We start from the raw sequence: 13,753 nt of genomic DNA, 5'->3' as shown, positions 1-13,753 counted from the left end.
AAGTCTTTCAGGGATTACCCAAGCTTTCTGACTCTGTCAAGGCTTCTGTTTTTTGAGGATCATTAACACACAATAATTAAATTGTCTTAACATTATAAGAATTATGCTTGCATTGTAAGAAGACACTGATTATTACTGGATAGTAATGGAAAATCTTCTGCCAGTTTGATAGCAAATTGACTAAATTTGTCTCTAGAAGTGGAGAAATCTGTTATGGTACTAGTTTAGGTCAAACAGGTAGCTGTTATGATTTTAGAGTGTAATACCTGTAAACATGCAAGTTCTTCAAGGATTTGAACTTCTTATATCCTAGAACATCACACTACTAAAGCTGGGAAAAGCCTGGGTTCTTTAACAGTTGTCAGAGTCACTTGGAAATGTGCAGCTTTCATTCCTGAAAATGATCTCTCAGAAAAGGCTTGAAAAATGGAGGAATATCTTTGAGACTGTGAGCCGTTTTTCTCAGGGCATTATTCCTGGTCTATATACAAGACCAATTGGCTTCTAGTGACAGCTGGCTATCAGCATTAAAATTTCTCCCTTGAGTTCTGCTGCAAACTGTTAAAGGCCTGCTTAGTTTCCCAGTCTCTCTAGCACTATTTTCTCTTTCCTATTTAAGATCTTGCGTTCTTTGCTGAGTTGTTTGAAGCCTAAGTAATTATAATTTTTTTTTCCTGCTGGCAGCAATGCAGTGACATGTAACTTTGCCTCTGATTTGTTCTTGTTTCATATTTCCTTTTTTCTGTGTTCTAAGGTCAGCATTTTTGCTCTTCTCAGTAGATTCTCTACCTACTTTCAGGTTCCCTCTCTCCTGTCTCATAAAGCAGCAAACAATAAAGCTGATTTCCCTATTTCACAGTTAAAATCTCAATCTCATCCACGTAACAGACTTTTTTTTGTAATCCACCTTATTGCTAGCAAGTTTGTTTTAGCCATTTCTGTTCAGTTACTGGATTTCCTGTTCTGATTTAAATTTAGACAGAAATAATCAAGTAAAACTTTGTCATTCTATTTAAACCTTTTTCCCATGAAGAAGTGACCCTTAGTACTTTTCCAGGCTTTACAGTATCTGTTTCTCTCAGCGTTCTTCCCAGTACATGCTCTTAGATTCTTCTGAAGAAGTTTGGGAACAGGAGCACTGGGAGCACTAGCTGTCTGCTTGTTCTCCACTGAAAAAGACTGCTGCAGTTTCTTGAGTGAAAGTCAGTGGAGTACACTTTATGAAAGAAGTATAAAAAGGCATGGAGCAGCATCCTGTTGGGTTTTTTATTATTATTAATTTATTATTATTTTCTGTTTGGTTGGTTTTTGTTTGTTTTTTTTTAGAGGAGGAATCTGCAAGATTCTCTAGAACACCTCTTGTTAGAAGTTCAGATTCAAACATCAAAATTTCCTTTGGTGGTTGATGTTTTAAATAATAGACTAGCTCTATCACAAGACACCAGTGGAAGCAAAAGAGTAGAAAGTCTTTGTGGAATAATAGGTTTCCATTTTCTTTTGTGTCCTCCCTGACAAAGGTTAGGCAGAATCTGAAATATGATTCAGACTTCCTTTTTGGAAGATTGCATACCTCTTGGAAAAGAAGGCAGAGGCGTAAAATGAAAAACGCCTTCTTGGAGCCAAAGCAGGTGGGCCACAAGGAACCGGCTAGTCTGATGGGAATGTATCTGGTACTACAGCTTGTATTATTATGGTTTCAGATAAGGACAGGCAAAGTGAAATTCCTTGACTTAAGAGCATGTGTAGATCATGGTCTTAGTCCTTAAATACTTTTTAAGTGGCAAAGGTTTAGCCATTTATACGTCATCAAAGATAATTACACTATGTTAGCAAGTTTAACTCTTTTGAGTACAGAAAATAAGGTATTAGAAATCTGAAGTGTGTTCCAGTACACCTTTGTTGTGTGTCTCCCTGGATTTTATTCCAGAATACATTACATCTTCTTATCTCTACTTTGAATATTATTTTCTAGATTATATACCACCTAATCCATATAGTATGCTAGAATGTCGCTCCTGAGCATTGATATTAAATTAAGATTTTAATAAGCATCTCTCACACTTGGCTTCTCCTATTCCTTCCCTTCCCTCTTTCATCTCTCCCCTTCCTTCAGTCTTTTTACTTGGTGACTTGTGTCTTTCTAAATAGAATTCTTGTGCCTCAGCCAACTAGCCTCTGGTCATTCTTCAAATCTCTCTGTAGGTTGCTTATTATTATATTCTGCTTTCATTTAGTTTAATATATCTTTTAGCTTGGCATCCTTTTTGCATTTAACCTCAAAAAAACAAAACAAAACAATCAGGCTGAGTTTAAACTTGCCAGACACTTGTTTTAAGTGCAATACATTATCACTTCTTCGGGATACCATTTGTGTGGCACTGTTTTTGTACTTAACAGCTTTTGTGGTAATTTTACCTTTGAGACTTTGAATATTTCATATAGGAACTATCCTACTCATGATAGTGACTCAGTTTGTCACAATCTCAAAGTCAGGGTCATTGCTATAATCAGTTTTTCATAGACCCATACTATGACCATTTTTTTCTAGATATTTATAAAAGAACTCCTCCTGCTGTTCTCTCCTTAGTATCTACCTTATTTTGCTTATTTTTCCTCGTACATCCCCAGTGTTTTTAATGTCTTTGCCAATACCATTTGAAATTAATCTGGTAAATTTGTTAGTCAGCTTCTTAATTATTCTTATCCAAGTGACAAGCATGGTCACTTGGAGCTAATGATTTGATATTTCTGAATTATTTCCCTATTGCATTTTATTGCTGATTATTTTTAGAAACTTTTCATTAGTTTGCCCAAGTATCTTTCTTCTCATTCTTAAGAATTTTTTTTTTGCTTGAGACAGAGTATCTGACCCATAATGAAATAATAATTTTCTTTGTATTGTATTCTTTCTCTTTCATTTAAAGGTTTATTTTCTTTGTATTCTGAAAAATCAAAGTTCTCATTTCACCATAAACCCATCAGCTGCCATTTATTAGATCTGCACTTCTGTAGTACTTAGCTTTCTCTTAAAAGCCTGAGTTGATTCTTGGGGTTTGATACAGGGTGTTTTATTCTTTAGAAATGCATTATGAAGGAATACAGAATCCATCTTGCTCCATGCACTTTTTAAAGAGAAATTAGTTTGCTTTATTTTTACTTTGATATCTCTCTAATGCCTTATAAAGTTACAGATTTTACTTCTATTTTGCCTCTGTTTCAGGACAGGTTTATTTGTTTTTAAAAAATTTGCTTGTACTCCTGCATTCTAGGCATCTCTTTCTCAGCACTTAGGTAGTTCCTTATGTGCCAAATTCCCTTATTTCCAGTTCTCCCTTTCCTGGATACCAGTTATCAACTTAGTGTTTGTTTTCTTACTTAATATGTATCACTGAAAATTGTAGGAACCATAATAGTGCATGCACAATATTTGTTACCAGTGAGACATGCAGCAAAGTCTTCTCCCAAATGTTTACATCAGTATTTCTAGTACCAACCGGAAAGCAGGAATCCAGGTGATCCAGGGGATATCGACTCTCACCATCCTAGATTTCTTTCTCCTTTGCTTTTCTTATTCTCATCATGAGGATTAAATATTTCTACCAGGATAATACAAGGATAATACAGTCAAGGTTGATAGAGGATTTTCATTAAAGCGTCTTGCTTCACAGTTAAAATGGATTAAGGGCACAGGCAGTAAATCAACTTCAGCATTTTCCTTTGGATTGAGGTATGTTTTAGAAGCAATTTTTTGAGTTCTGCCTAGTTACTGCATTGTTGTTCACATTGCAGAGCAGATGAACTAGATATTTTTTCAGAATTTGTGCTCCCAGAATGTGCCCAACATGCTCTAACCATTCACAGACGTTCAGTCTATAAGAACAAACAGCAGCTAGTCTGTAGTAAAATCCCTGGAACAAGTATAGTTTACACTTTGGCTTCAGGAGCGTTTCTCTTGCTACATCTGCTCCTGGTGCACTGAACTACTTGCTAGTGGAGCCATTAACTTGGTGGGGTTTGTGGCTTAGTTGTTGCACAGTATCTGCAACACCATGATTTTGACTGTGAAATCCTACAGCTGTTGGGAACAGTTACACACCTTCATCCCTCCACTTTTTACCCCCATATCTTATCCATCCAATATGGTATTTCAGCATTCTTTCTGTTACTTCATAGCACTATCATTCAGTGCTGTCAGGCTCCTCTGAAATTTTTGTTGTTTCTACTTTATTCAGAGACGCTGAGTTCATTCAACCTTCTTTACCCACCTTCTGAGAACTACCAATTCCTTAATGTTACTAGTGTTTAGAAAATCTTTAACAAGGTTAATTTTAAATTCAAAGTATATAATCTCTGGCTTTGGCATTAGAAATGTGAAAAATATATTGCCATGTACAACTGTACAACTATGTTAACATGCATGTTTTGTGTAGCTTAGAAAGAAACAGATTTTCTTCAGAAAAAAATCTAAGATATTGTTTCCTTAGTTGTTTGTATTTATTATTTCTGAAATAAACACAGAATTTTAGGTCTTGTCTAATTTTCTTTAATTTATGCCTTTTGATGTGAAAATAAATACAGAGTTGGCTAAAAATTTCCGAGCATATCTATAATTGACCTTGTGTACTTGTAGAACTTATTAAACTTATCTTACCTTCAGAATCTGCTATTCCTCTGAAACAGCGGACAGTGTAAGTGGAAGATAAAAGCAGTAAATCTGAAATAAGAAGATACTGGTGGAATAATTTCTACAGTAGATTTTTAACTACTTAGATTTCAGTACTTGGCTTCCTTTTTGTTACAATCATAGACTTCTTTATTTCATTTGAAATACTGGTGTTTAATAATTAATGTGATTAATAGCTGTTAAGGCTTTTGGCCCTAAATTTAATTTAGTTAAGAGTGAGATATGGAATCAAGGAAAAACTACCTTGCCAGCCCTATAAACAAATCTCATTTCCTTTTAGTTTTCTCTTTGCTGTTTAGACTCAAGAATAGTCTACCTGGATAGTATGTGTTGTTTTTATCAGATGTTTTTGAGAGCTTCATTGAACACATCTACCTTTACTAGTATAAAACTCACTCTAGTCACTTTTGAAAGCAGTTTATAGCCTGCATTTTCCTAAGTTATTTATAGTTGATCACTGTTAAATAGAACAAAAAAAACCCTGAAATATTAATGAATAAGAGGAAAGGCTTTAGGGAAGTGACAAGTGTATGGGAAATGAAGAAGAGACATACAGCACCTGAAAAAATTTTATGGCGCTCTGTTTAATGGAGCTTTATGAGGCTACTTTATATTTTTCGATATTGATTCAGCTGAGAGGCACTAGAGCTCAGTAAGAAGAAAATGCTTTCAGACTATACAATGTATTAAAGTAATTTACCTTTAGCTAATTTAAAGCAGCGTATTTGTGTTGCCTGGAACAGGTTAACAATTTCTTTTGTTATTTGTTTTCAATGTACCACAGGGGTTATAGGCATCCCTTGGTTATTTAACATATTCTTTGGCTACTGCTTTTCAGAGATGTATTCTGTCGATCTTTTTAAAGTTTGAAAATTCAGTTAACAGATTTTTAATGTCTGCATAGTAAGGTGGGTCAAAGGGCTATAGTTTAATTGAAATAAGTGGGTGTGAATAACAGTATCTTAATCAAGAATGAGTTATTCACACTGAACTACTAATTGAAGCTTGACTGTGGAAGATGCTGACAGTTTTCTTCTTAGTAGGGTACTTACACAAGGTTTTGGCTTTAAACCAGTGAGTAATCCCTCTGAAATGATACGAGACCACTTCAGTTGTTTGGGGAAAAAGGCTTGCAACATATATGAACTCAATTTACATAAAAGGAAGTCAGTGCATTTATCTTCCTAAAAGCATAAGTGTTGGAAAATACGTAACTGAGTTAGGGTTGGACTTCAGCATGTCAAAAAGTAGTTCGTCTGAGTCTCCTAAATGACTTTTTTTGTTTAAAATACTACCTGTCTACTGTGACCAAATAGTCTCCTTGCACACTTGCTGGATGTAATGTGTGTGCATTCATCATTGAGCTATTCAGTGGTGGAATTGGAGGACCTGAAAATTATCAGAGGAAGCATTCATAGTCACACTTTTCATCATACAATAAAGGAAGCAAAAGTCTTTCTGTGAGTTTTCATAGAGTAAATCATAGTGGCTTGAAGGGGCATTTTAGGGAATTGCTGTGATATTAGTAGGAATGGTTATGACTGGGAATATCTTGAACAGAAGTTGGATTTGTAATGTCTTTCAATAATTTGGTGTAGAACATATTGCTTTAACAGAGTCCTTGAAATAACAACAGTGAATAGACATGTCTTGCCTCTGGATGTATTTTTTTATTCTGCTTGCTTCCAAATTTTCTTTGCTGCATTGGATTTATAGTTGTATTCATTGACTGGAGTGTTTGTCTTGCACAGCAGAACAATAGTATGGCAACTGTGAATATAACAGGATTTTTAAAATCTGCAGGTGACTGATAACTGATCAGGCTGTGAATTAAATATATATTGTCATTGGAAGCTTTCAAAACTCATACCAGTTCATATTAAAGAAACTTAATTTGGCAGCAGATATACTACCCACTTGGTTATCTGGACATTATTGAAACACCTACCTGTCTTGTCGTTTCAAGGAATGAGTGATAATTTTGCATAAGCCATTCTTAGGAATAGTGTAGAGCCAGAAGTGTTCCTGTTAATACTCACTGAGCTTAACTGGATTTATACAATGCTGAATTTGGCTTGTTATTGTGAAAGTGCTTGCCAGAAAACTTGTGCTTGGTACCTTGATTCTTCACATTGTTGAGATTAACTTAATCAAGAAAAAGTCTAAAAATAATTAAATTTTGATATCAAATTAATGCATCGACAGTGCTGCCTAATTTCTATACATCCTCTAGAGTACTGAGTGTAGTGTAGTATATTCTCCGGGAGAAGGGAAATTTTTGCTCATAGAGGCTGTATTGCCAACTATATCTGTATAAAACCACCTGCATTAAAGGAGTTCTTGTTCTGGAAAACTTCTGTAGCTCTTTAATTCCTACATGTGAGGACCAATTAAAAAAGACACTTGCTTAGGATTTTTCAACTTGGAAAGATGCTCAAGTTATGCCTCTGGGCCTCTCTCTGAACTGCTCGCCACTCTCAGGTAAAAGGAGTGTGGCAGTGATTCACCTAATTTGGAATCAGGGAGGTTTTCAGGTGTCTGATGCAGTTCGTTTTCCATGGATTGTGCAGCTAGGCTTTTCAAATGGCTTCAAACAAGAATAAGCGAAGTATTTGAATTACAATAGTCACAAAATACTATTTTAGGCATTACCAAAACCCTTAAGTGAACACTCTAGATGTTTATCATTATTTACTTGACAGTAATCCAAAGCACTGGCTCAGTTATGCATGCTGCTTTTTTCTTTCTTTTTTTTTTTTTTTCCTGGGCAGCATGCATTGGGATTTTTGGGTGGCTAACCATGGAATGATACTAATGGCTTTCTTTTTTCTCTTCACATTCCATTATTTTCCATACCTTTTTGTCCATATTCTCCCTTTTTTTCCTCTGTTTTGTTTGCCTTTTATGATTTTGACACCCTTCCATTCTACAGTGCGACCAAGATCAGTGCATTCAGAGCACTAAATTCGTTTTGCAGGCTGCTGCCACCCCCCTACTACAGAGTGAGCCAAGCATAACTAGTGAGGAGCTACCTTTACCAGGAAAGACTTCTATCAGTGGGCCTTGTGCAACTCTAACGCTAGGGCAACCAACACCACCATCTTCTATGCCAAATCTCACATCAGATACAGGTTTGACAGACATGATACCACTGAAAGAGGAACACGAAGGCCATCAGTTTCTCACCCCTGAAGAAGCTCCATCACCCCCTGGGATGCTGCCAAGTGGAAGCCCTATTGCACACAGCCATACAATGCACGTCCTGAGTCTAGCCAGCCAGGATTCATTGCATGAAGACTCAGTACGTGGTCTTGTGAAGCTTAGCTCAGTTTGAACAGCTTTTATTGAACATTGCACCATTTCTTGGTGTCTATACAAATCTCTTAACAGGAATGACACTGCAGTACCACTGTAAGACTTCATAACATGCCTATAATGGAAACTTTATCACGTAATGGAGTCTACTAAAAAGACAAGTTATTTTTTCAGTGGAGCTATGGCATTTTTTGACCAAGTTGTTAATGGTTGTGCTTTGATGGTGACTGCATTTTGTTTTTAAGCAAAACCAGAAATGGTCAATAATCTTGTTTCGTGAAGCTTGGGTACAGCAAGTTGGAAGTCAGCCTGTAACAAACACCATGTACAATACAAAAGAGAGAGATTCTTGGATGTAAGTGTCATGCTCTGTGTTCTATGCTCTTGTAATACACACTTGTTAAGGCTTACCACACTTGTGGCCAGAATGATCTGCACTTACATGTTATGCTACTAATATTTGAGATAGAAAATTATCATTCCATTTGTTAATATTAAAAAAAAAGACTGCAGATATGGATTTGCATGCCACGCTACAGTATGTGTTACAGTGGTGTTGGTATTAAGAGAAAGTGCTGCTTTTTTATTTGTGACTTTCAAAGTGCTGTTTCATTTAAAGACAGTGCAACAAACAAATTAATGGACTATATTATTTTTTCAACGTATAAAAGTTTATTTTAAATTAATCAGTGGTGCCTAGACGATGGAGAATTACTGATTTGATCATGTTGCATATCATTTAACCTTCTGTTTAAGTGTTTAGAGTGAGGTATTGTGTTGTGCCATACCATGAGATTCTTCCACTCCCTAATGTGATACAATTACCTGTGGACTTCCAATAAAATGACATCCTCTATTTCTTGGACATGTGTACACTTATCCTTGCACAGTTTCCTGGGGAAAGAGGGGGAAATCATGACATGTTGACATAGTTTGTGAAGCTTTGACTGGAATATGTTTACATAATGAAACCAGAGCTATGCAGGAAGAGCTGGTTACAATTAGGATTGCTTCAGCATCTCTTATGGTTTTGTTTGAGATGGTATTTGTTCCCATAAGAAGTCTTTATTTGGAAACAGAAGAAGTCTTTATTTGGAAACAGCAGAGTTAGCCTCTGCTTGGACTGTAATTCTGTGTTCCTTATCATATGGCTAAAGGGCGTGGGGTTTGAAATTCAAGACAAAGACAGCTTAGCGGAGTAGTCTTAAATGGTTAACAATATACTGTAACTGCTCCCAGCCATCATCCTTTCTTTGTATTTGTCCCTGATATTTTAAATGAAAAGGTCAATTTTGTAGAATTCTTCTAATTGTTTTCTGTTTGTTTTTTAAGTAAAGGACAATGAAAAGGGTGAGGAGATTTTTATAATTGTTCTTTGTGATAGCTGAATAGAACCTTAGTTAAGCTAAGAAATTTTAATAGCTTTAATACTGTATTTACCATGCTTTTCAGGATGTGGAACCTGGATTCTTTTTTTCTCAGGACAAACTAAATGCAGAATGTACTTTATCTGATGCTTCTGTGGCAAGAAAGTCTTCACCACTTAAGAAATGTGATGACAGTTCTGTATTGTTCACCACGGCCATTCACTGACACCAAGCTAAAAATCATCTGGTTTTTAGTTCTGTTGTTGAAATCGAGGACAATCAGCCTGCAGAAAATCAGTTGCCCATGCTGCTGAAGCATCAGACAAGATGCTGACAAAAACCCTACTCCTCTAAGGTTTCGTAAGCCATCTGTTTCTATAATAGATGATGCTAGCTTTGACCTAATTCAGCCTGTAGAACAGAGCATCACTTTCTGTCTGTAACTGCCATAACGGGTCCGCCAAAGGACCTCTGGCAGCCAAGTCTGTCCCAGCTATTGGAGCCACCCTCCCAGCGTTTTCCTGAAGCTGGGACCATCTCAAATTCTTTTCCACCAGCCAAACTGCAGTACCAGTTTGCTGACATGTTCCAGGTTGCTGGTCTCTCAGTAAACCCCAAGTATCAGTACTTATTTCTCTGTCTGCTCTTGAAGAAGAGTCCGTGATGCGCATCTTCTCGATTTCATCTCTCCCTGATGTGGCCATGAACATCTGCGTTAAAGCTGGTGACGGATTGAGGGCTGGAGATATTGGTCTTGTAGGCCTGAGTAAAGAATCCCAGCTTTGAGTTGGTAGCCCAGTAACTGAATCGTTATCTCATTGGTGTCTGGGGGTAGTTAACTGTGGATGCATCACTCACTACATAGAAGGAGAAGTCAAATATTTTTAATGCGGTATCAAAACTTGTAGCAGTAACGCTGAGGATTGCTATTGTAAGGAAGTTGTTCAAGTCTCCTTGAAATACCTGAGGGATTTTATGTTTCCAAGAATACCAACTTCGTGACAACATTTGGATGTCATTGCCACTAGGGAGTAGTGCAAAAAGCTGCACTTCAGCTCCGTACACACAATAAAATCAGTGTCAGTTTTAACACAAAATGGAAGGGGGAAGGACAGGATTAGTCTTTATACAGTTTTCCTTGTGCTTGTGCTTTTCAGTATCATTTTTTTAACCTTCTGTTTTGTTTCTAAGTGAGGTGTAAGAATTACCTAACGAACCGGAAACAGATGTGTTACTTCAAACAGATGTGCTGGTTGTTATGTACTAATTTGGGTGACTTTTTAATTTCGTTTTTAAGATGACAGACTTATTTTTTAACATGCTGCCTATGTTTCTAAGTTTGGCGTTTGAGAAGAAATGAAATACTTTGAATTTGTTTATCTATTTGTTTATACCACCTGTCTTAAATGGGGACATCTCTCACCTCCCTGACACGACTGCCCTGGGAGGACATCTGCTGGAAGATTTCAGAACTAAGTCTCTTAACCCACATGGTGTGGTAATTGCAGTCTTTGATTGACAGCAGGCAGTGATTTAGCATCAGGTCGAGTGAAGAGATGCCTCTGAAAGGATTTGGGGTCTGGTCCCCTCACCTCCACCACAGCTGTATTCAATCACGGACGCTCCCTTCATTGGAACTTGTATCTACATCTGGAACGAGTTAGCAAAGTAACTATTGATCACCTACTCTACAAATTTGTTGGTTTTTTTCATGATAATTTTTTTATTTCACTGTTTGAAATCTGTTTTCAGAGCATGCACACTACGGATCTAAAATAATAATCCTAGTGAATACAGCACAGGGACTTTTCTATGTTTTTTCTTTGACAATTAGCATACTAATATTAAATAGTTATTTCCGTGATTGTCTGATTTATAAATGTAGAATCAAAGTGAAAGTTGATATTTCCAGAAAATTAAATATTTATTAAAAATCTAAAATCTTTGAATGCGTAAAAACTGGTTAGTTTACCTGATTAATAAATACTACTTCTGCTTTGGTTTTTTTAGATAACATTTTTCCCTTCTAGGTGTCTATGTAGTATTCTATGTAGAATGAAATACAGTGCTTCGTAAAATGTTTTTAAAGGCTTTTTATTCTTATGATTTCTCAAAGACATTTCTATTTTAAAAGGGAGTTTTATATTCGTATCAGTTAAACAGTCATGTAATAAATGTCAAAATATTATTGTATTTTTGTGTTATAGTGCATCCTTATTGACTTTTCATCTATTCATGTTAACTGATGAGACAGGTAGATATATTTCTGCATAAAGTAGTTAATACATTAATTAAAAGTAATCTCATGGATGGAAGATTGGCTATTTTGCAGTTGATTCCAGCGAATGATCGTAGAAGCAGCAAGCTGACCTCATAAACCCAAAGATCTATGGGTTAGCAGCATATGGAGATGGGGGTGATGACCAACTTGTGATATTGCAGATTTTGTTATTTTTTAAAATCTGTATGGTGAGTATAATAGTTCATGGTAAGTAAATTGTTGTCTAATGTTCAAAATACTAAATGAAGGAGCCTCTCTGCAGGACTAATGAAATTGAGCTGGTTTTTAGTTCCTAAATGGAGTACAGCTCGAAGAACAACTTTGCGATGCTATAGAGGGATCCAATCCTCCCTTTACTACTCTATTATATGTGGGAACTGTCATCATGTATTTGATTATTTTTTCCCCTTCCCCTTCTTATCAACAATGGTCTCCTGAAGAGAAACACAGTGTGCTGGGCTTCAGGCCAGCCTGGCTCTGTTCTAAAAATCAGTTGCTGCCCAGGTGGTTTTGTCTTAGGGGCTGAAGTGAAATGAGGTAGCATACTTCAACACACTTTAAAATATTCTTAGGCCAGAAATACAAATGGAATGTGTTTTAGACACTTGCATATAGATTTAGTTCATTTAAACTAGAACTGTCCTAGTTTCCAGGATCCATCTGGGCCAAGGCTTCCTGGTTGTGATTGCCTGCAAAGACATTGCAGTTTGACATCTGGCTGAGTGCACTGCCTGGACTTCCAAAAGACTGGTGGAATTAAATGAGCTATTTAAACCTGTGCACATCTAGATTAATCCTGAGCTGATGGAGCCATTCAGTTCCATCACCAGAAGGCAACTATGTGTTAATCTTCAACTACGGAATTGGAAAGTTTGCTACAAACAATGCAGGGTGGATAGGAGAACAACTTTTGGATGAACTGAAGAGGTAAAACAGGAGTTGGTTTCCAAGATAGGTCAGAGAGGACAGAAATAAGATGATGAAAGGGAGAAGACTGAGTGAATGCAGAACAGAGAAGATTGGCAGGTGACATGGAGGAAAAGGGGAATTACCTGTAAGCTGTGGAAGGAGAGGGAGGGGGAATAAACAAAAAAGCCACTTGGGAAAGAAGACAGCTGTCCACATCAATCAAACAAACTTTTAAAAAAATGAAGATTCAGATTTTGTGAGAAATTTCTTAAAAATCATTCTGGGAAGAAAAAAAAAAAAAAGAAAAAGAGAAATAAGGTCAGAGTTTTGAGAGAATGCAACAGTAGGAAGATTATGAGAAAAATGTGAGGAGCTGATCTGCTCTCGAGCTCCTCTCCCCTAATATCTTTTCCTACTTCTGTGTTGAAAGTACATCTGTAAATATCCAAACAGGTGAGATCTTGGTCCCTTTGAAGTTGATAGGAAACTTAAGACATCAGCCATATCTAAAGCCAGTAATTGCTTTTTAGCATTTTGCATTTCCATACTGATAATTGTTTTAGCCTTTCCATACCAGAAGTGCCACTGCACTGGGAAAATTAAGGGTGTCTTATGGTTCTGGGTTTCCTGGTGATGCCTTTGTTAACGTTGCTCGCCTTTATGTAGAAGCATTTTCTTGAGCAGTAGTCTCACCAATTGGACATGAAACCTGAAAGTCAGAATATCTGCGACTAGTGTGCAAATAAAAATTAAGATGACAGGCTAGATAAACTTTGTGTTTGATAAACCAAAAAGATCTGGCCCTCAGAGACAGATTTACTTTGAGGTACATACTGAAGTCAGTTCCACTGGCAACAAATCCTTGATGTGCCTTATGCCCTTCCTGAGTTCATCTACATGGCCTCTTCTGAAAACTAGGAAAAACAAAAGTTTAACCCCAGGATTATTTAAATCTCCCCAAACCCGAGGCTGTTAAGAGCTGCTGGAATGTCTCTGTGTGCATTTAGGTGTCAGTACATAAAGGATACAAAGTGGCCATCTTAAAGCAACCTGGCTGAGTGATCTGTGTTGTGAGGGGAACTCTTGGAGCACTTCTTGAGCTCCTCTCAAAAGCACCGTATACAATTGGGACAAGGATGTGAATTTAGCAGGCTCCGGAGCATCTCACTTTGGTGTTACGGTCTATATCTGTCCATA

The 13,753-nt window shown here is 36.8% G+C and overlaps 1 protein-coding gene across 7 annotated transcripts in view; it reads left to right on the top strand.

The window, feature by feature from the left end:
- Positions 1–8,864, top strand: part of ZDHHC14 (zinc finger DHHC-type palmitoyltransferase 14) — a 109,696-nt gene extending 100,832 nt beyond the window's left edge. For 5 of the 7 annotated variants that reach the window (XM_065057311.1, XM_021294735.2, XM_005507667.3 and 2 more), the window contains one exon: positions 7,617–8,864. In XM_065057311.1, coding sequence (XP_064913383.1) covers positions 7,617–8,018 — 402 coding nt within the window. In that variant the 3' untranslated portion in view covers positions 8,019–8,864. The remainder of the gene's footprint in view (positions 1–7,616) is intronic. The other 2 variants (XM_021294733.2, XM_021294734.2) reach the window with 1 other exon arrangement.
- The last annotated feature ends 4,889 nt before the right edge of the window (positions 8,865–13,753 follow it).

Source organism: Columba livia, chromosome 3, assembly GCF_036013475.1.
Source record: "Columba livia isolate bColLiv1 breed racing homer chromosome 3, bColLiv1.pat.W.v2, whole genome shotgun sequence".
Taxonomy (NCBI): Eukaryota; Metazoa; Chordata; class Aves; order Columbiformes; family Columbidae; genus Columba; species Columba livia.
Note: the sequence above shows the minus strand (reverse complement) of the source record. Positions and strands in the feature narration are given on the sequence as shown.